The following is a 21,380-nucleotide window of genomic DNA, read 5'->3' as shown; positions in this document are numbered from 1 at the left end:
GTGGTGGTATTACATTTTATTACATCAAATGTGTGTTTTTGTTTCCAATGTCTTTGAGAGGGGATACTGTCCTCCTGCCCCCCCCCCCCCCCAACATGTTCTCTCTCACACACACACACAGACACACACAAACACACACCTACACACACACACACACCATCACTTTCCAGTCTTTTCCTCACTAGCCACACCAGGTACTGACCTTCTGAACTCCTGAATCGACACCCCAACAACCTTGATCTTACACTTTCACACCTACATGATAATTGCATGTGTGCGCACACTCACAAACACACGCGCGCACACACACACACACCACACACACACACACACACACACACACACACACACACAGAGCTTTACACATGGTACCACACTTTATCTTTTACTGGCCTAAGATTCCTTTGATCACATTTATCAGGTGTGATTTGAAAAATGGGTGGAACTGTTTTGTCAGTGTCTAATAAAAATGAGAAAATTAATAGACATTTTTCCTTTATGTCAGCTCAACATGCAGAAGCAATTTGCCTTTTTCCCTGGGAAACTTCGGGTCGTGTTCCGCAAGGGGCCTCTTGGGTTTCTCCTCCAGGAGCCATCTGATGAAGCCAAACGGGTGAGTTCCACTCCTCAGGACAAGTCTGCGGCCATGAGGGAGGACCTCGTACGGCAGAACGCTTTGGCCGTCATCCGGCAAAGAGGGGGGGATCCTCAGATAAGATGGAGGTGCTCAGAAGAATCAGAATCAGAATCAGAAGAAGGTTTATTGCCATTGTTCATGTAATACACAGTATTACACAAACTAGGAATTTGTCATGGTGTGCCGCTGCGACATTCAACATAACACTAGACATCAACACCACACTAGAATCAGATAAATAAAATAAAATAAGACTTATATATGCTGGGAGAGTATGTCCTGCAGTTTGGTAAATATAAAGGGAAGTCATTCTGATGGCTTTTGCAGAATGACGTAGGATCCACCGTGTATCTGATCAAGAACGTGCAGAGCGAGGAGGCAGCAGGTCTCTGTATGGCTGACAGCCACAGTAAGGACAGCCTCCAGTCATTTGTGAGTTATGCCCTCAGTTTCCAAGAAATCCAGGCTCTCCTCACTTATGAGGCCGGAAGAGGGGATGGAGTGACTGCCTCATCTGAAGACGACCAGCTGGTTGGATTTGGTGCCTGAGCCAAGAGCAGGTGGAAGGAGATCTGGGACAGCAGAGGTGATGGCTATGCTGATTTTGTCACAGGCAGGCGCTGCGTTCCAGGTACACGAATGTCCAGGTTGCAGCAGAACCCTGAAGAGGCAGCAGCCCACCACATCTTCCACACCTGCTGAGCATCCCATGAAGGCCCCAGCTGACCCCTGGGTATGCTCATTCCTTCATGTGACAAGTTCAACTTTGGGAAAAGGTTTTTTTTTCTTTTCTACTAATAACCTGTAGCTGGTATTTTTGTCTTTAACACAGCCGTGGAGGAGGACGTGGAGATGGAAAGGGAGATGCTGAGCATCCATAACTCTGATCTGCAAGTCCAGAGCTGTAAATACACCGTGACCACATTTATTTCATGTCAGACAAACAAAGTCCATGCCGTATCTGATTTCTGTTGTTTTTCTTTTCATCTGTGTGCAGATGCTATGCCAGTAGCAGCAGCCGCCCTGCCGAGAGTGCCACCAGGAGCAAAGACAGGTTTCTGAAAAATAGGTTTCAGAGCTGGAGTTCCGTTCCTTTCCATGAAGAATTCCTCTCCAAATCTGAAACTTATCTTATTATTTTTGTGTTCTTGATGTTCCGGCCGAGTTCCTTTAATATTACTCTTCATATGTTGGTGTGATAATAACCGTCGTGAGGACTATGAATTGATCCGTGCAATGATGAACTGATATTGACTATGAGGAGGAGGGTAAGTGTTTGTTTTTGTTCTCTTTGCTGCTTCGTTGAAAAACAGTTTGGATGCACGGGGTACGAACACGCGAATGCATGTTTGTTGACCGAGTCCCAATGCTCCTCCTGCTCGGCCTCGAGAGCGCTGATTAACATTGTCATTTCAATTGGTGTGAATGAGACCATTATATTGTTTTCATTTTAATGATGTAAAATTCTAAAAAGCAGGAGGAGTAACGATAAGGCTGCTTGAATTTCTACTAATAACGGCGTCTTCACAACTCATTGAATCTGAACTGACTAAACTAATGTTGTCTTTTTAGTTCCATCTGCCACACGCTCCAAAGCCCCACCTGGAGATACCGCTGAGCTACAGGCATCACTAGTTGATGGTAAAAACATTGTAATTCTGTTCATCCAATCAAGTGTTCTGCTAACTGCAGCTGCCTTAAATAAAGTCATTTCATTTTTGAAAATGACCGTACCTGCAGCTGTTCCAGCTTCACCAGGTGTGAAGAGGAAGAGACCTGTGCCCCTCCCCCCACAGCTGGCCTTCCTGGTCAAATCAAATCAAATCAATCTTTATTTATATGGCACTTTTCATACGCTAGGTAGCACAAAGTGCCTCACAAAGGATAAAAACAGCAAAGAGAACAACAGAATTAAGAAAAGGACAGACATGCGTAAAGAAAAGCACACACATGCATACAACACACTTACACACACACCCACAGACATAAACAAGCTGAGGCAAGCTGAGACATGGCTGGGCACCGAGACCTGAGGCGAAGGAAACGCCACCTTTGGAGGCCCACCAGGCCGAGGGAGGTCACGGTCCGCGACCACAGGTGGTACCGCCACAAAGACCACCCCGACCCGGACAGTCCGGAGGCTCCACACCAAAGCACAGAGCCCCCTAACCACCCAGTCCAGGGTCGACAATGGGACAGCATCCCCAGCGGTAGACCGGAAACATCTCCCAGCCTGGCAGGCCCCCATGAGGAAACACCATGAGGAGACACTGGAGCTAAAAACCGAAGGACTGAAACAGTAAATGGGATAAAAGGTATAAAAGCTAAAAGCTGAGGAACTAAGAATTGGAGTAGTAAAACAGTACTAAGACTACAACAGACTAAAACAGCAAATGGGATAAAAGGTGTAAAGACTAAAAACTGAGAGACTAAGAACTGAGGGAGTAAAACAGTAAAAGTGTCAAGTAAAATAAGGATAAGACATAAAATAAATTTAAAATAATCAGAAAATCAATTAAAGGCTTGATTAAAAAGGTGTGTCTTGAGCCTCTTTTTAAAAATCTCAGCAGTCTCTGCGGCCCTGAGGTTCTCCGGCAGGCTGTTCCACAGTCGGGGACCAGAATAACTGAAGGCCGCTTCCCCGTGCGTTTTAGAGCTTACATGTGGAATGGTTAAAAGGCCGGTGCCGGAGGACCTCAGAGTCCGCGAGGGTTGATAGAATAGAAGCAGGTCAGATAAATAAGTCGGGCCAAGATCATTAAGACATTTAAAAACGAATAAAAGAACCTTCAAATCGATCCTGAAACGCACGGGTAGCCAATGCAGCGATTCTAAAACCGGTGTGATGTGCTCCCGCCCTCTGGTCCTCGTCAGCACTCGTGCAGCTGAGTTTTGTAATAATTGTAAGTTAGAGATGCTCTTTTTGGGAAGACCAGAGAGCAGGGCATTACAATAATCTAAACGACAGGAGATAAAAGCGTGTATCAGCACCTCCGTGCTGGCCTGAGAGAGAAACGGGCGGACTCTGGCTATATTCTTCAGGTGACAGAGACAGAGGGTCTCACAAAGGTAGAGGAGCCCCACTCAACTTCAGGTATGTTTCCTTTTCTTTTATTTAGGGCTGATGAACAACCTGATGTCTCTGTAATGTACAGCTGACTGTTCTTTCCTTGTTGTCATCAGGTGAAGTGACTGTAATTTCTTAATAGCAAGTCTGCACTTGTTTTCAGGACCTGACTCTTGCACGGCACAGACCTCTGACGGCAGAGTGCCTCCTTTGACGGACTCTACCCAAGACCAAAAGAGTGGGATGTTAAACCATGGAAATTTCCCCCATTCCGTGGGGTGTTGAACAATAATAAAGTGTCCCGGGGTGATTCAAATTGACACGATTCTTTGTCACTGACATGGAAAAAATCTGACGTGTGAGCTCTGGAATGAAACCAAGTGTCCGAGGCGCGTGTTTTTTCCTTGTATCGTGTGTTTATATGATGTGAGAGGGCGGGGGCACTGGAATTGTCTCTTCAGTAATGATAACTTTATGTTGTTCAACTGTCTTCTTTACTTTATCCTAGTTCCCATAGCTCCTGTTCCCATGCCTGTCCCTGACCACGACATGAGCAAGTGGATCTGCTCACAACATCAAAAGCTGTGGATGAGGACGGAGCTTCAACAACTTGGGTTGTGGCCTGGGTCCCGACCAGTGCATAACCCTGGGAACGCAATTTCTCTTTGGCGTCTTCCTCCTCAGCCGGAGCTACTGGACATGGTGGCTGAGCTCCCGTCCCCCAACTTTTTTCAGCTCCATCCATTTTTCATTTGGAAGCCAGAGAGCCACATCATGGTCAGGTTGAGGAACAATGACATCCTGCCGTGCCTCCATAGCTGTCCTCGTCCTCAGGTGGTCTCTGCAGGCGTGGGCAGACCTCCAGTGATCGTCAGCGTCCGTGGCCAGTATTTGATCTTTTCCTCGCGACTCTGCTGCAAGGCCTGTCGCAGGAACTGGTCCGCTGACAACCCTCCATGGGTGGAGAAGCTGCCCGTGCGCTTTACTAACCTTTTGCCTGCATTCCTGACTCACAAGAAGGCTGCGTGCAAGTCGGTAATGGATGAACTGCGGCGTTCTGGCAAGTCACCGACCGATATGGCGAACCAGGTGAATGAGCTCATGCACCTCAAGTATGAACGAGCTCACCTGGCATATCTGCACGCCGTACAGAACGTCAGGGAGGCCGAGGCTGGGGCGTACGGACAGAGAACCATCGGCCAGTACGTGAGGATGGAAGATCGGCCACGTGCTTTCGGGCCATACGAGGACCAAGAAGGTTGGGGTGGGGTGTCTGTGTCCGGATTCTACCTGACTGACTGCCTGCTGGATGAGTTCAAGCGTCAACAGCCGTCTCTGACCAAGCTCCTCCAGGGCACGTTGGGGCAGGTTTTCAGGTGGGACCACACGAGGAAGATGGCGAGGAAGGTGACACTGGCATCTGGAGCCATGTCCAGTTTCGCAGTGATGAATGAGAACTGGCTCATTGTGTCCTGGGTGATGGTTCAGGCTGAGACAGAAAGGTCCCTGCATCCGATGTAGCAAGGAATGGCCCAGAGGTACAGCCACGCTGGGGTGGAAAAGGCCGGCTACCACTGGATGGACAGGTGAGATCAGCCATCTTCTTTGTTTGCCGTCATTCAAACTGAAAAATGCTCCATGCTAACCCTAACCTATCCATGCTGAAGACGTGGCGCGTTCAGAGGGTTCACATCCTCCGTGGTTGCCTCAGTGACCCAGAACTGTCTGAGGGGATAATGGACAGGGACGGAGGGACCCTTCAGCTAAACCACGTAGCGGGCGAAGGTGCCAAAGTCCCCGTCTGGATCCCTGTCCGTGGTACATCTCAGCAGGAGGGCTACCATTTCCAGCAGGCCCAGTGGGTCACGGGTACGCAGGTCTCCCCTGAACTGTTCCAGGCCCAGGCCATGACCGGCGTTGTGCGGTGGAACTTTCAGCGACCGGTAGACATGAAGAAGCCCGGCGCCGTCCTCCCTGCTGTCTTTGACCCTGCCTCAATGTGGGAGTTGAACTCTGCTTCCATGGCAGTGACGGGACAAGACAAGTGCCCTGCGTTCCGCCTCTCTGACAGAGACACTGGAGAAAGGTTTGGGCTGGAGTCCAGAGAACCGGGCTGCCCTCCGCTCCCTCTGGACTGGGACAAACACAAAATGCAGTGTATATTACTTTCTGTTATTAAGGGATGGATATTAATGTGTTTTCTCAATAGCCCATATGGCGATAATATGAGTTACTAAGGATGCATTATTGCTTTGTTTGTGTTCCAGACGTCCTTGGAGCTTTGCCCCTGCCGCTGAAGTCCTCGCCGAGGAGCGCCCGCACTGGACCCATGAAGACTGGTGGTGGAGTGTTTGTCTTGGACCACACACGCTGGACTCTTCCCATGAAAGACGCTATTGATAGTTTGCTGCAGTATCATCATGGGGACAAGGACATCCTGAGGCTTGTGGATCCAGACTACGCAGACATGGTCCATCGGTCTGCGGCCGATCCGAACAGCTTGCTCCGCCCCACAACCAGGTTTCACATATCCCGCTATGTGAAGCATCTGGCAAAGCTGGTGAACACCAGTTCTTCTCTGAACACCAGCCCAGAGAAGCTCCTGGAGACTCAACAGCTGTGGTACTCCTTGACAGAGGGGAGCAAAACAACCAGCGTTCCTGTAGTCACCATGGAGACGGCTGTTGTCACTCCTCCCACAGCCGCCCTGCCCACGCCTCTGACGCAGGATTCCATTGAGAAAATTGTGCAGAGAATTCTAGAGATGGAGCAGCAGCAGCAGCGACCAGAGCAGAAGATGAGACAGAGGAAACCCTGTCTGGCCTGTGGACAGCCCAAGTCTCCGTATGGGACGGGTGGATCTTCCATCCACTTTTTCTATCAGCAGGGTCCTGTTCGCTACTTCTACTGCTCAAGGAAGGTGCATCAGACTTATGCTGCTGAGGGACTCTCTGACCCCAGAATGCCCCTCCACACAGAAGACACCCAGGTTTCCCAGCTGCCTCCGTGAACATGTGCTCCCACTCCCACCTTGTTTGAACCCCCGGTTCTCCGTGTCCACCTTCCATTTTGCCATTTTATGGGTATCTGAAAGTTAACTTTTGCTGTTATGCTAATGACTACTGATAAATAATGAAATGAAGCCACCTCCCGCTCAGACTGTCACCGTTGCATTGTGGGAAATGTAGTATTGGCCTGTGTAAAACATCTGCGGCCTGCGGGCCGGTTCTAATAATAAATCAATATCATCCCGGGGGCCATAGAAAACCCTCGACCTTGACTCTGACATATGAGCTTTAAATGATTTCTTTTGACACCCATTTATTTGGCTGTTTGGATATCATCTTTGCTAGTGTGTGTGTGTGTGCTCTATGGAACTGGCATAAAGGATGTTAAAATTAGTCTAACTTAGATAAAAATTCATCCATTCATCATTCCAAACAGGCGGTGTTTGATTAGAAACTCTTTCTGAACTCTGGTGCTCTGAAACATCGCCGCTTCCATTTTCAGCTGTTTTTCTTCTCAATAACATCAAATCATCCATCCATCCAAATCGTGGTCCTGTTGGACCACCAAAGGACAAACACTTTCCATTTAGCACGGACAAAAAAACCCAAATCCTGTTTAGCAATGAAGCTGTGGGGAGAGTTTGAGGAGCGTTTCTGAGGAACACGCTGCCGTATTGGGTCCAAGCTGCTGGGGTTTTTGTTGTTTCCAGGTGAATCGGTGGGCAGCGGCGTTACCGCCTGTCTCTGCCCCCCCCCTCTCCCCGTGGTCGTGGTCACGCCGGGCATCTTTACTGGTCCCGTTTTAAACAGGTTCTGTTGGGAACAGGTGTTCTCCAGAACTGTATTCCAGGCTGCTGTGCTGAAGGGCTGTTTTCAGTAGCAATAGAGCCAGAGTGTGCCTGCTCCATATGAACCCCCCCAGGCCGTGCTTTCCTCCTGGCTGAGCCATAATCAGCTCTGGATGGACTGGTTCACGCTTGGACTGAGTCAAGATTTGATAGCTTGACTGATTCTTACAGTTTTTGATCAAACCCCCATCTGCTGATTCCAGGAGATCTTTAAAGGATCTCAGAGCTTCAGATTCATGAAGCCTGCTCAGCCCCCGGCAGCGCTGATGAAACCATTTCATTCCTTCAAAAAAGCAGAACATGAAGCTCCAGAAAAGTTTTTGGATCAAGTTTCCAAAGAACGAGGACAAGTGGGTAAAAGCGCCACTTTAAAGCCTCCAGGCCTCAGAAAACATCCACCTTTAGGATGCCTGACTTTAGAGCAGGGGTGGGGAACCTTTTTCATATCGAGGGCCATTTCAATTTTTATAAAGTCCTCCGAGGGCCATACTATTATGAAAACATACGTAGGGATGCAAAAAAAGACAAAAAAAAGTCTATAACCACTGTGTTACTAAGTCTCATGATCGCTGCATTTGAGTTTGAATTATTTATTTAGCACACATGCACATAAAATCACCAAAACAATAGAATAAAATGACAAGTAAAATATGTTTTCATGATCATACAAAACAATAAAAAAAGAGGTGCAGAGTTGAGGCAAGAGACCCGTAAGGGCCTGTTCGAGGCCTCTACTCACAAAAACTGCAATACAACAAGATAATCAAGAAAATAAATGAAGAAAGATAGACAATAATAATAACAACAACTAGAAAGCACTCGGAGAGCACAGACCTCCGCCAAGCGCAACAATTCCTGGCATATTGTGATTTCCACCATAAATATTAGTCCCACATATACTTTGACTACATATTTAGATTCCTTGACCATAAAAACATACCGTTAGCCACTGGAATCATAACAATATATGTCTTAGTTCAGTAGTTATTCACGAAAACAAATTCACGCTTTGAAACAATTTTATTTGTCCGGCGCGAGCGCCTCAGCGGCGGCTACGAGGCGCGTTCACGAACTCTCCTTCGGCGTGAGGTTTCAGCTTCGTGGCTATTAATTCACTCACCACAAAACTTGCACGCGTAATATTCGGTACATGGTCGTGTGAAAGCTGCTTGTTGAGCCTCCAAACTCCGGCGAAGAGCGTTAATTTTATCCAAACTCATCTGTCCTTTCAACTCGTCGAGTTTAGCGTGTTTCGCGAGGCATTATTCGTCCGTGTCAATCAGTCCAGCCCACTACGTACATCACATGCTGTGTTCACTGACCCTGACCTTGACTCGGACATAACATAACCGTCTGTTTTATCTCAGAAAACGGGAAAATATTTCATCTTGTTACGAAAGAAATTTCAGGATACGAAAGGCAAAAATACGCTACCGCTGCTACTCGCAGCTCGCGGAGTTTAGCGAACGGTCCCACTGTATAAGTGCACATATAAAATCTAAAAATCTTATTGCGTTGCGGGCCGGTAGAAATGGTCTCGTAGGCCGTATACGGCCCGGAGGCCGGAGGTTCCCCACCCCTGTCGTAGAGAATCCACACTATGGGCTGGAGACATTGAGACGGTAGCTGGTTGAGGCCAGTCAACTCCCGCTCATCTGCTGCATCACTCACTGACCACTGGTGAAGAGCATCTGTGGAAACATCTGCCGTCTACTCCCTCCATAGATGAAAAATTCAGTTTTTAAAAAGCGCTGGTGGACTTTCAGGAGATCAGTCGATGGTCGACAAAGCAGAAGCAGCTTCCCTTGAAGTTAAATTAGTTCCTGGTATCACACAATGCATCTTTATAAAGTTCTAAATGGCTCCTCGGCCACTCTTAGAAGCATGAAAACATTCTCTTAATTGTCTCTTCAATTAGTCAGTCTGTTCAATGTTATAGGATTTATTGCAATCTAATAAAAACAAATAATAAATGTGGGAAATAGGAAATAAAAAGAAGCAAAATGACCAAATAAAACTCCCATGAATACTGTAAATTTAAAGATGAGAACCTGCTGCACTGTGCCGTGCCCCTTCTCTATTGAGAAAAGCCCAAGTGTGTCCTTCAGTCACCTCAGACATTCAGCCAGCTCTTTAATACCTTTGTTCAAGCCCAGAACGCACTGGATTATTCCCACTGAAGATGGAAAAGCAGGTGGAAAACATGAGTTATTGTTAACTGTACTGGTGTATGACTAGAGCGCATTACTGGACCACTATTAACTTGTTGTTTGTGGTTTTTCTTTCTTTGTGGAGATTAACACGTTAAAAATAAATTGCACTGGTTCACCAGTTGATCTTTTTTTCTTATTTGACCTATACGACACAATTTCACAAAGCTAAATATACATTTTTACAGAATAGTTTTATCCTTCGGATTACCAGCACCAGCTATTCAGAATATATAATGTAGTGGGTTTTAAAATGAACTGAATGATGTCTGCCTTGTCTCTCCTCTACCTGTCCTCCCCCTTCTCCTCCTCTCTCCCTACCCACCCCCCCATCAGCAGGAGCCCCCCCCCCATATGAGCCTGGTCCTGCTCAAGGTTTCTTCCTGTTAAAGGGGAGAGTTTCCTGTTGATTGTTAGGGATCAGGCCCTGGGATTCTGCATAGCACCAAGTTTGACTACAACAGACATTACAAATAAAGATGATTTGATTTGATTTGAAAATAAAAGAACTGCGCCTGAAAATGAAGCAGAAGCAATAAAAACCCAACACCAGCGAAGCTTTCGAAGAATCTCAGATATTGATGAAAAATTCTGGAAATCATGATGGAGAGATATTTTTCTCATGGCTCAAATTCCACAGCTATTAAGTGATTAAATGGATTTAATGGTGATATTCTGGAGTCCACAATTTCAGGTGAAGTTACACTGGGGAACAATTTGAAAATATCCTGTTGAAATTATTCTAAATTATTCTGATTAAAAATAAAATTGGCACGCTGATTCCAAAATTACAGTCCTTTCCCCCCAGCCCGTCAAGTTTTGAAAGCTTCTCCTCCAGATCAGCAAATTTCCCCTAATGAGCTGGAGTCAGACTGGCCAGCTGATGACAACTGGATCAGCTCCGTTGGTGCCGTCACCATTAAGAGGTGTGTGCAGCCCCCAAAAGGTCAGTACTGTCAATATCCTATAGGGACACTTTGAACCAGAGGGGATCCTATAGATCAAAAAGTTGACCCAGTTTGATTCCGCACCCAAAAACGAACATCTGTCAGACGAACTCCAGTTGTTTCCCAGTATTTCAGTTAAAACGTGGACCAAATTGTTCTGAAGAGAGGCGCTTGTGCTGGATATGACGCGATCCAACCACAAACACGGGACGTGTAGAGGAAGAAGAAGTGAAAGTTCTCAACTTCGGGCTCCATCTGGACTGACCGAGCCCTGATGGAAAACCTCTAATATTCAGGTAGCATTTGGTTCTTTCACTGCTGTCGTCTCGAATCAATGTTCCGCTGCGAGATGCGGCTTCATAAGCTGCGTGTGCGCGATGAGCGTGCGCGTGTTTCGGACGCACATTGCGGCTGGTCGACGGGAATGTTGTGACGGATGATCAAACTTTGTAGCGTGTTTCCTCTAACTGCGTTTTCCGCTAACCCTGAGCCAACATTTTAGAGGTTGAGGAAGCACATTTTAATACTCACAATAAGGCGACAATATTATTTGCAGTTAGTGGAAAAATCCACGGAAAGAGGGACACAAACGCGACAGTTTTAGCCTCCTCTCTTTGTCCGTCCACCAGGGGGACAATCAATCCTTTATTTAAAAAAGGAGAGTATGTAAAGAGGGAGAGATCAAGGCATTCCATTTTATTGTTTTAACAACTGGTTCTTTGTGGAATATGAATTTGTTATTATGGATTTATGAAATGTGTTCTGTTTTGAATAAAGCAGTCAAGAAAACGAAAGGAAAACTAAACCCATCGTGTTTTCATATTTTTGGTCCTGTACATGTGGTCAGATAAGATTAGTCTGAGCAGAATTGGGTGTTTTTTGCCCTTTGCTGTGTGTCATCTATTCTATTCAGCATGTTGGGTTGCTTGACTTCTGTTGGGTCATGTCAACTTGATGCATCACTTCTGAGATATTGACACACCTTTTTCCTGAGGCTGGCTCCAATGCTGCCAACACACCTGGCCATGGATATGGTGGGACTTCTGTGATGAGTGGGGTCAGAGGTGGTGGACAAGCTCTGCTCCAAAACAAGCTTGCTAGATATGTTTGGGATCTCCTCCGCCACAACCACCAGCTGCAACTAGTAGCTGTGCACGCCATGCAGAGTTTTGACCTCTAGGTCAGGGTACAAATGTTTTTTCCAGCACCATCATGTGTTGGTGAGAAACATGATGCGCCTGATCAAAAGCTGCTTGTAATCTGACAGACGAGCCATGATGAGATGTCAAGGTGCGTTGTTGAAAATGAAGATCCTCTTCTTGGAATCTTGTCTGAGATGACAGAAGATGATGCTGCATTTGACCCACTTTGATGATGTGATGACGTATTTCTGTTTAGTTTTGAATGCATTCTCATCTTATTTGTTGAATTTAATGTTGAGAACTGACATCTTGAAAGAATTTAGGTTTTCTTGTAAACCATAACCAGATAAAAAATGATTTCATTTGTATATGTGTGCATCCGTCTAATGCCACCACACTTTGTGAAACACCCAGGAGAAACATTTTTTCCACAACTATTTTATGTTTAACATGGTGTAAACTTTTAAGATGTCCAAAAACTTTTTCCAATATATATGTGGCCTGTATGATGTACAGGGTGACATCATTTAATAGATTTTGATGTGAATGAGCCGACAATACGTCATTGGACAGACCTCTGCTTGTCTTCATGCTGAGAATCATGTTCTTTAATCTTCTTTTCTGTGTCAGCAGACTGTTCCTGCTTAACCATTTAGACTCACATTTAAAAATGAGCGAATGTGTGATGGAAGAGGAAGAGAGAGCAGAGTCCGTAGTGCCCAGCTGTGTGTCCATGAAGAGTGACCACTCCAAAGTCGACCCTATAAACTTTGGTATTGGACCTCAAGGCTCACCTTTAAAGTAAGGTTTTCTGAACCACATAACTCTGCCTTCGAACATTTCACAACCATACAAAACATCATTTTGTGGGTATTAGCCTCTACTATCGTGATAAATGAAATTCATCAGGTCCTTAAAATGAAACGGTGCACCGACATGTCAGGCGTTCGCTCCCATTAACTCCCATGTTAATTTTAGTGTGGTAAATCTTTTAAAACTGAAAATTGCTTCTGTTTTTAACTGGTCATTTCTCCTACATGGGTTAACATCATCTCACAAAAATTCCTAGGCATATATTTTAAAGTTTCCCAACAATATCCATCGTTGCAGAGTGCTCCAGCTCTCCATTTAGATACGGATGGGTAAGACACGGCAGGTCTGTGCAGCTTGTTCTGCCACACTGTTCCACCACATGTCATGAAAATTCATTAAAAAGTCTATTTTTAAGGCTCCTGGTTCTAATAAACCCATAGACAACAATATCAGTCATTTCTAAATGGTTGAAATAAGCTTTTGAATACGCGTGACCTCTGTGCTATTTAATGATCAGTTTCAGAGACCAGACTACTGTATTTGGAGCATAAATGGAGAACTTTTGTTCTATTCTATGAGTTTATATTCCTGATTTGGCACTTTCATTTTTAACATAAATTCACAATGAGGAAAAGCCACTAAACACTTAAATCAAATACACTTTTCTCCAACTAAATGAGCTTGTTAGAACGTAAATAACTTTATATTTTTTGCTCAGTGTTCATTCAGTCTTCAGCTGTCAGAGCAAACTGAAAGTAGAAGTGAAAGCAGCCTTTCTTAGGCGTTGCTAACGCCCAGTAGACATGTATAACCACTATTCCCATTTTTGACAGGTGTCAGAAACGGTCTGCTTCCATTGGAGATTCCTCCTGTCCCGAGGGTGAAAAGAAACGGAGAACTGAACTGCAGACCGCCGACCTGAACAACAGCGTCTCACGTAAGCTCGTACATTTGTATTAATAAGATACTTTTGGGTCGGAATAAAGGAACAACTTGTGTATTTACAATGTGCAGGAGAAGATCCAGAGAGCACTTGTTTGGTTCCACTGGAACCCCTGGACCCTCTGAAGACCTTCCTAAATGCTTAGACAGTATTTAGCAACATTTAGTCATTTAGTTCTGGAAAGTGTTAAAGAGTTGAAGGCAGGTGACCTTTACAGGACAATGGGTCTGCTGAGTATGATGTGTTTGGAGAAGGTTTGATGTGTTTTTCTAAATATCAACCAGCTTTTACCAGCTGTTTAGTCCAAGCAAACTCTTGGAAGACATGGAAATGGTTGTTATAGACTAAATTACATTGAAACCCAATGAAATAAAAGAATAGGTGTACATAAGAAGACATAACATTTCAAACTGACAGTGAGATGGGTCATTACCGACTGTTGCTTCTATCATTCAAACATGACAGAATATTTTCCAGTTGAGGACATCTGTGTTACTGCTGTAGATGACAATTGTAAAAGGATTTAAAAGATTGTTTGTTTTAGAGGGTGGTGAACTGCAGGAGGTGATAGAAGGTCATAAGATGAGTCTGAAGAGAAGATGTGAACATGTGACTGAAGGAACTCATGAAGCAGGAAGTGGAACCCTGCTGAACAAGATCTACACTGAGCTCTACATCACTGAGGGACAAAGTGAGGAGGTGGACACACAACATGAGGTGAGACAGCTTGAGAGAACCTCCAAGAAGAACATCCAGGACACTCCAATCAAGTGCCAGGACATCTTCAAAGTCTTATCTGAGCAACAGAGACACATCAGAGTGGTTCTGACCAACGGTGTCGCCGGCGTTGGAAAAACCTTCTCAGTGCAGAAGTTCAGTCTGGACTGGGCAGAAGGTTTGGAGAACCAAGACATCAGTCTGGTGCTTCCGCTCTCATGAGGGAGCTGAACTTGATCAGAGATGAGCAGCACAGTCTTCTCTCACTGCTTCATGTTTTCCATCCAACATTACAGAAGATCAGAGCAGAAGATCTGACTGTCTGGAAACTTCTGTTCATCTTTGATGGCCTGGATGAAAGCAGATTTTCACTGGGTTTCAACAAGCATCAGGTCATCTCTGATGTCACACAAGTATCGTCGTTGGCGTGCTCCTGGTGAACCTCATCCAGGGGAACCTGCTTCCCTCAGCTCTCATCTGGATCACCTCCAGACCTGCAGCAGCCTATCAGATTCCTCCCTCGTGTGTTGACAGGATCACAGAAGTACGAGGCTTCACTGACTCCCAGAAGGAGGAGTACTTCAGGAGGAGGTTCAGTGATGAAGATCTGTCCAAGAGAATCATCTCACACATCAAGGCCTCCAGGAGCCTCCACATCATGTGTCTGATCCCAGTTTTCTGCTGGATCACTGCTATAGTTCTGGAGGACATGATGACCAGAGACCAGAGAGGAGAGCTGCCCCAAACCCTGACTGACCTCTACTCACACTTCCTGATGGTTCAGATAAAGAGGAAGAAGCAGAAGTATGGAGGAAAGCAGAGACCAGAGGAACTGACTAAGGCTGATAAAAACTCCTTCTGAAGTTGGGTCGGCTGGCGTTTGAACATCTGGAGAAAGGAAACATCATGTTCTACTCAGAAGACCTGGAGCGATGTGGACTGGACGTCTCCGAGGTGTCGGTGTACTCAGGAGTTTGTACAGAGATCTTCAAGAGAGAGAGTGTGATCTTCCAGAAATCAGTCTACTGCTTTGTTCATCTGAGCATTCAGGAGTTTCTGGCTGCCGTCTACATGTTCCACCGTTACACCAGGAAAGACACAGTGGTTATAAATCAGTTCCTAAAATATTCTGAACCAGTCAAATCTCTTGATGACTTCCTCAGGAGAGCACTAATGAAATCTCTCAAAAGTGAAAATGGCCACCTGGACTTGTTTGTTCGCTTCCTTCATGGTCTCTCTCTGGAGTCCAATCAGAGGATCTTGGGTGGACTGTTGGATCAGAGGAACAGCCACCCAAAAACCATCCAGAAGGTCCTCAACAACCTGAAGGAGGAGAACAGTGATGGAATCTCCCCAGACAGAAGCATCAACATCTTCCACTGTCTGATGGAGATGAAGGATCAGTCAGTCCATCAGGAGATCCAAGAGTTCCTGAAGTCAGAGAAGAAATCAGAGAGGAAACTGTCAGAGATCCACTGTTCAGCTCTGGCCTACCTGCTGCAGATGTCAGAGGAGGTTCTGGATGAGCTGAACCTGCTGCAGTACAACACCTCAGTGGAGGGACGACGTCGCCTGATTCCAGCTGTGAGGAACTGCAGGAAGGCCGTGTAAGTAAAGATTTTTGGGGCCGGACATCGGCGTTTAAATCAAGCGAGTGGATCATGTCAGGTAGCAATACCCCCTCCAGTGGTCATTCCTTCAATTCTTTATTTCCATTGCAGCGTCCATAAATTAAAAAAAACAACAATTCATCCAGAAATGTTCAACACTGGCTGGATATAAGTTCAAAGGTCAATCCAGACAAACCAACATAAGGCAGGAATAATAGGAGCCACAAGTTAACTGACTATCATGAAATTACTGTCATGTCATTAAATAACTTTTGTTTGTTTGTATACATCGTATTCAAACAACAGAAAAACACATTTTAACTAATGACACGTGACTATTTTGCTTCATTTGTTCAACGTAAAAACAGCCGGCCTCGTTGGTTTAAATGGGTGTTTTAGGTCTTTGTGGCGGTTCCGTTTGGAGCCTTTATGTGACCCACAAAGTTGTTTGAGCCTTTCCACACCCGTTAGGTGGCAACTTCATCACTAGCAACAAAAGGTGCAGTGAAAATGATTTGAAGGAAACAGGCAGATAGAACAGAAGCTGAGGGCAATCGATGCAACCAGAGACTCTGATGTCATCGATCGGATCGCTGAATTAAGACTTGACGCACCATCGTACAAATTGGATGAAATGCAAAATATCCAAAGAGCCGATAGACAGATAAAAAGATGCACGTTTCTTTAAACCATTTGCTACAATCATTTTAAATATTGAGTAATTATGAGCTGTTCTAAAATAAGACAAATGTTGAGAATAATTCAGTTGCATTTCAGATCCGATGGTCGTTCAAACTGTTGCTCTACGGTGTTGAATTTAGCTTTTCCAGGAAATGAGCTACATTTGTGTTGAGGTAGATTCTCAGATAAGTTGATGAGAAATCCCAAAGTTTGACTCACTATTTTTGTTTCATACACAACAGACTGTCTGGTAGTTTTCTTTCAAAGAGTCATTGGGAAGTTGTGGCCTCAGCAATGACGTCAAACCTTCTCATCTACGGGAGCTGAGCTTAAGAGAGAACAAAAGCCTGACAGATGATGCAGTAATGTTACTGTCTTCTGCAATGATGCATCCAAACTGCAGACTGGAGACGCTCAGGTCAGGAGGCTCTCTTGGTCTTTTCTAAATTTCTTTACATTTTCTGCTTTTCTCTTCATTTTCAGATTTAGAAATGTGTTTTTATTTGCCCCATTTATTCCTTTTCCAGGCTGTGGTGCTGCAGTTTATCAGAGATCAGCTGTGGCTCTCTGGCCTCGGCGCTGAGGTCCAATCCCTCCCATCTGAGGGTTCTGGAGCTGAGTCAGAACCAGCTGAAGGATCCAGGAGTGAAGCTGCTCTGTTCTGGACTGGAGAGTCTAAACTGTCAGCTGGAGACTCTCAGGTCAGCTTCCTTTTATCTTCGACATAACAACTAAACAACGAAAGGCTCAAGATAAACTCCATTGACTTTTGGAGAAGAGAAGTGTAGTATGAATTTAAATGAGCCATTGAAAGTCAATTTCAGAGATACATTTTAACGATGTTTTTGCTGTAATATCCCAGTTTATCAGTGGGGGGCCAGAGCTCTCCTGACTCCAAGGGCCCTGATTAAATAATGAAATAAAATGAAATAATGATTTTGAGCAAGTGTAATATGACTTTTCCTCCAATAAGAGATCATTCTTGCCATGATTCCTTATCCAGACTGAGTGGCTGCAGTTTATCAGAGATCAGCTGTGACTCTCTGGCCTCGGCGCTGAGGTCCATCCCTCCCATCTGAGGGTTCTGGACCTGGGTCAGAACTGGCTGCAGGATCCAGGAGTGAAGCGGCTCTGTGGTTTTCTCCAGGATCCTCTCTGTGAGCTGGAGACTCTCAGGTCAGTCAGAGATGATCCAGTACTTTCCCAGGTGTAACTAGTTAGACAATAAATGTTTCCATGTTTGATCTTTGTTATAAACGTAGTGTTACAGTTCTCAGAAAAAAGACCACACAGGACAGATTTGCAGTATTAAATTTTGTTGTGCAAATCTGTCCCATGTGAGGATGGTCATCAATGACTAGAAAGGAAGTATCAGTTGTAGATTTGTCTTGTTTTATTTTAGGCTGGCCACAAAACCGCCCAAACATTCAGACCAATCAAAAATGGTTCTTCCTGTCTTTTAAAGATCAGAAGGAAAACTAGAAAACCCCAAAAGAAAGCTGCTGCAGTGTGCCATGCCCCTTCTCTCCTGAGAAAAGCCATCCCAAAAGAGAAAAGCCCAAGTGTGAAGTGAGCACCCTGTTAAACCTTGGTACCGAAAGCCTGCAGTCATTCTCATCTTAGGTGGCTTCATTCCAGCCAGAAGCCCAAACCTGCCTCCCTCTTAAAGGGGCAGCAGGTCAGTCCAACCACAGAAACCTTCATGAAGATCTGAAGCTTTCAGCATCCACAATTGTTGCACCTCACTTCCATTGGAGTCCAAATCAGAAGTCAACAAGTTGATTCTCCACCGATTCTACACAATGCAACCATTTTAAAAAGGTTTCCATCCATAAGTTTTCACACATTTTTATATAAATCTGTTTGTTCATCGCCTCCTTCTGTTGTAATGGTCATTAAAGAAAATGACCTTATTTGAGTTTTTCTCCTCACAAATATGACTTTCTATGAACGATGCAATAAATGCAGCTTGCAATCTAAGACAATATGGAAGTATGTGTATATAATAGTAGTGGAAGTAGCTCATAAAATAATACATTTGCTCTTCTCATCGAATCTTTCTGTTATTAAAGAAAAACCTGCTCTTAGTCAACAACATCTAAGAGATCAACCAAAAATCCTAATTTTCTACAATCTAATATAAAACAGTAGAGAAGAGTCTTTCTGCAGAGACACTGGTGGCAGGAATGCAGAAGTATCACCTGCTCAACTTGGAAGGTGGAGCAGAAACCACCAGCTGAGAAGGTCCTCAGCGAGAGGAAGTGGTGGAGAACCATGAAACTTGCTAAGCTCCACCTCAGCTCCAGAGACGGGCTGAGCTGGAGCTGTGGCACCAGGTATCGCCCAGAAGAGCCTCCAACAAACAAGCTCTTCTCTTGGGAGGAGAGGGCTTTGAATCTCAGCTCAGTGTGCTTGTCTCTAGTAGGTGGCAGCTGCACCTTTTCCTGAGGTCCTTGTTGATGCCCTGAGGGGAATTGATGCTCCTGCAATGTTTTCTGGCAGCATTGAGCTTGCAGTGGGGCAATCAACACACTGTGGGGGGGCTCTCTTTCCTTCTCTCATCTGGAGAACAAGTGACAGCAGCTGCCAATCATTGTTGGAGAAATGTGCAGTCAGGGAACGATGCGTCCAGACTATAGCCACCCTTCCAGCATCCAGCAGTGTCTAAAACCTTTGATTTGGTTTCACCAGAGAGTGTAGGGATTGCAGGGTCGCTGCAGCATCGCCCACAAGCTATCAGGAGTGGGTCGCTTTGTCCCAACTCCTGACAAGAGTTGAGCTATTGAGAAATGTGGTCTCACAAACTTGGAAGGTATTTTGACCTACACACACTTTACATACGGTGTAGATCTTGTCCAACCGCCCTGAAAGAACCAAAAATAGGAACATACGGCAGATAAGCCAGTGCAGGACCAGAGGTTTGTTGCTTGTAAGCTGTGTTTTGCTCTGGTACATGTTGATTTTTATTTGTCTTCTCTCAAAATAATTGTTATTTTAGCCTAAGTCGCTGCAGTTTATCAGAGACAAGCTGTGATTCTGTGGCCTCAGCTCTGAAGTCCAACCTCTCCCATCTGAGGGTTCTGGACCTGAGCTACAACCCGTTGCAGGATCCAGGAGTGAAGCGGCTCTGTTCTGGACTGGAGAGTCCAAACTGTAAACTGGAGAGGCTCAGGTCAGTCTTCATTTTTCTACCTATATACCAGCTGCTAAGATGGTGAAGTGAGGCTGTTCTCAACACTGCTGTGATGCACCACATTAAAAACATTCCTTGTAATATCGTGAATTCAGGTCTGACCCAACTAAGAACTAATGTAGGTTTAGTACTGATGCAGATAACATGCAGACCTGCACCCTTTAACCTCATCCTGCATTTTTCAGATTAGACTTCTGCAGCTTATCAGAGATCAGCTGTGGCTCTCTGGCCTCGGCGCTGAGGTCCAATCCCTCCCATCTCAGAGAACTGGACCTGAGTTACAACCAGCTGCAGGATTCAGGAGTGAAGCTGCTCTGTGGTTTTCTCCACTTTCCAAACTGCCGACTGGAAACTCTGAGGTAAACACCATTCTCAAAAATGTCCATTATTCCATCCGAGGGTCCTCACACTTTCTGAGTGTGTGTGTTGTGCCCAGTTCCTTCAGGAGGGAGGGCCACACGGGGACCACTTATTCATGATAAATTGATTTAAGGACAATGAAAAAGCCGACAGATGGTCACCAAAATTAGACAAAACTAGGTGAGGGTGCCTGGTAGACACAGCCAACGAGGAGGGAGATGGTGAGGGAGACAGGAAGTCATCTGAGACAGGTTGTGCCTTTAAAGATGAGCCACAGGTGAGATGGATCTCCATGATGAGATGGGAGGGAAAGAGGTGGGAGAACCTGGGAAGAGTGAGGGCCAGAACAATATATATTCTCCTTTGGAACAGTGCAAACCTGAGAGGTTGGAATTGTGGTAATTACATATTACTATCATTTTTTTACCTGTAACTAAATTAAATATTTACAGATCATGTCTTTGATTAACCTTTCAGATTAATACTGGTTTCACTTATAACCTTATAAAAGTTTCCCTTCTTTATTTAGATTAAGGACTGCAGCTCAGTTATCAGAGATCAGCTGTGACTCTCTGGCCTCGGCGCTGAGGTCCAATCCCTCCCATCTCAGAGAACTGGACCTGAGTTACAACCAGCTGCAGGATTCAGGAGTGAAGCTGCTGTCTGATCTCGTAGAGAATCCACACTATGGGCTGGAGACATTGAGACAGTAGCTGGTTGAAGCCAGTCAACTCCCGCTCAGCTGCTGCATCACTCACTGACCACTGGTGAAGAGCATCTGTGGAAACATCTGCCGTCTACTCCCTCCATAGATGAAAAATTCAGTTTTGAAAAAGCGCTGGTGGACTTTCAGGAGATCAGTCGATGGTCGACAAAGCAGAAGCAGCTTCGCCTTGAAGTTAAATTAGTTCCTGGTATCACACAATGCTTCTTTATAAAGTTCTAAATGGCTCCTCGGCCACTCTTAGAAGCATGGAAACATTCTCTTAATTGTCTCTTCAAATGTCTGTATTATACGTTACTATTTTACATCATGCCTTCAGAATCTTTAGGGTTTAGTATTTACTGTCTCTGTGACATGGAGCATTGGAATATTTCAGCTGCAGCCAGCAAAAACCCATCAGAATGATGGCTATCGGTGGGAACCGCAGGTCATTTGACTTTAGTCAGTCTGGTCAATGTTATAGGATTTATTGCAATCTAA

At 45.1% G+C, this 21,380-nt stretch overlaps 2 protein-coding genes and 1 long non-coding RNA gene across 7 annotated transcripts in view; all 3 read left to right on the top strand.

Moving 5' to 3' along the window:
• The window catches only part of LOC130523718 (NACHT, LRR and PYD domains-containing protein 12-like), an 88,548-nt gene extending 68,262 nt beyond the window's left edge, over positions 1 to 20,286 (top strand). The window contains exons 8-11 of one of the 5 annotated variants that reach the window (XR_008949982.1): positions 17,151 to 17,324; positions 17,627 to 17,799; positions 19,622 to 19,795; positions 20,002 to 20,134. Coding sequence is in view for 4 of the 5 variants with exons in the window: in XM_057029197.1 (XP_056885177.1) it covers positions 12,493 to 12,660; positions 13,506 to 13,609; positions 14,160 to 14,554 (667 nt within the window). In the remaining variant the exon portion in view is untranslated. Of the gene's footprint in view, positions 1 to 12,492; positions 12,661 to 13,505; positions 13,610 to 13,686; positions 14,054 to 14,159; positions 15,164 to 17,150; positions 17,325 to 17,626; positions 17,800 to 19,621; positions 19,796 to 20,001 lie in introns of those variants that run through there. The other 4 variants (XM_057029197.1, XM_057029206.1, XM_057029196.1 and 1 more) reach the window with 4 other exon arrangements.
• LOC130523736 (uncharacterized) lies at positions 1,473 to 2,665 on the top strand. Its single transcript, XR_008949987.1, has 3 exons — positions 1,473 to 1,541; positions 1,635 to 2,278; positions 2,378 to 2,665. It is a non-coding gene; the product is annotated as an uncharacterized LOC130523736 (long non-coding RNA).
• LOC130523726 (uncharacterized) lies at positions 3,851 to 5,305 on the top strand. The gene is made up of 2 exons (XM_057029224.1): positions 3,851 to 4,010; positions 4,213 to 5,305. Exon 2 carries the CDS (start codon positions 4,233 to 4,235, stop codon positions 5,223 to 5,225), a length of 993 nt encoding a protein of 330 aa, XP_056885204.1. The 5' UTR covers positions 3,851 to 4,010; positions 4,213 to 4,232; the 3' UTR covers positions 5,226 to 5,305.
• Positions 20,287 to 21,380: the final 1,094 nt, after the last annotated feature.

The sequence above is a fragment of the Takifugu flavidus genome, chromosome 4, assembly GCF_003711565.1.
Source record: "Takifugu flavidus isolate HTHZ2018 chromosome 4, ASM371156v2, whole genome shotgun sequence".
Classification (NCBI taxonomy): Eukaryota; Metazoa; Chordata; class Actinopteri; order Tetraodontiformes; family Tetraodontidae; genus Takifugu; species Takifugu flavidus.
The sequence above is the reverse complement of the archived record's forward strand: the minus strand, read 5'-3'. Positions and strand labels throughout refer to the sequence as shown.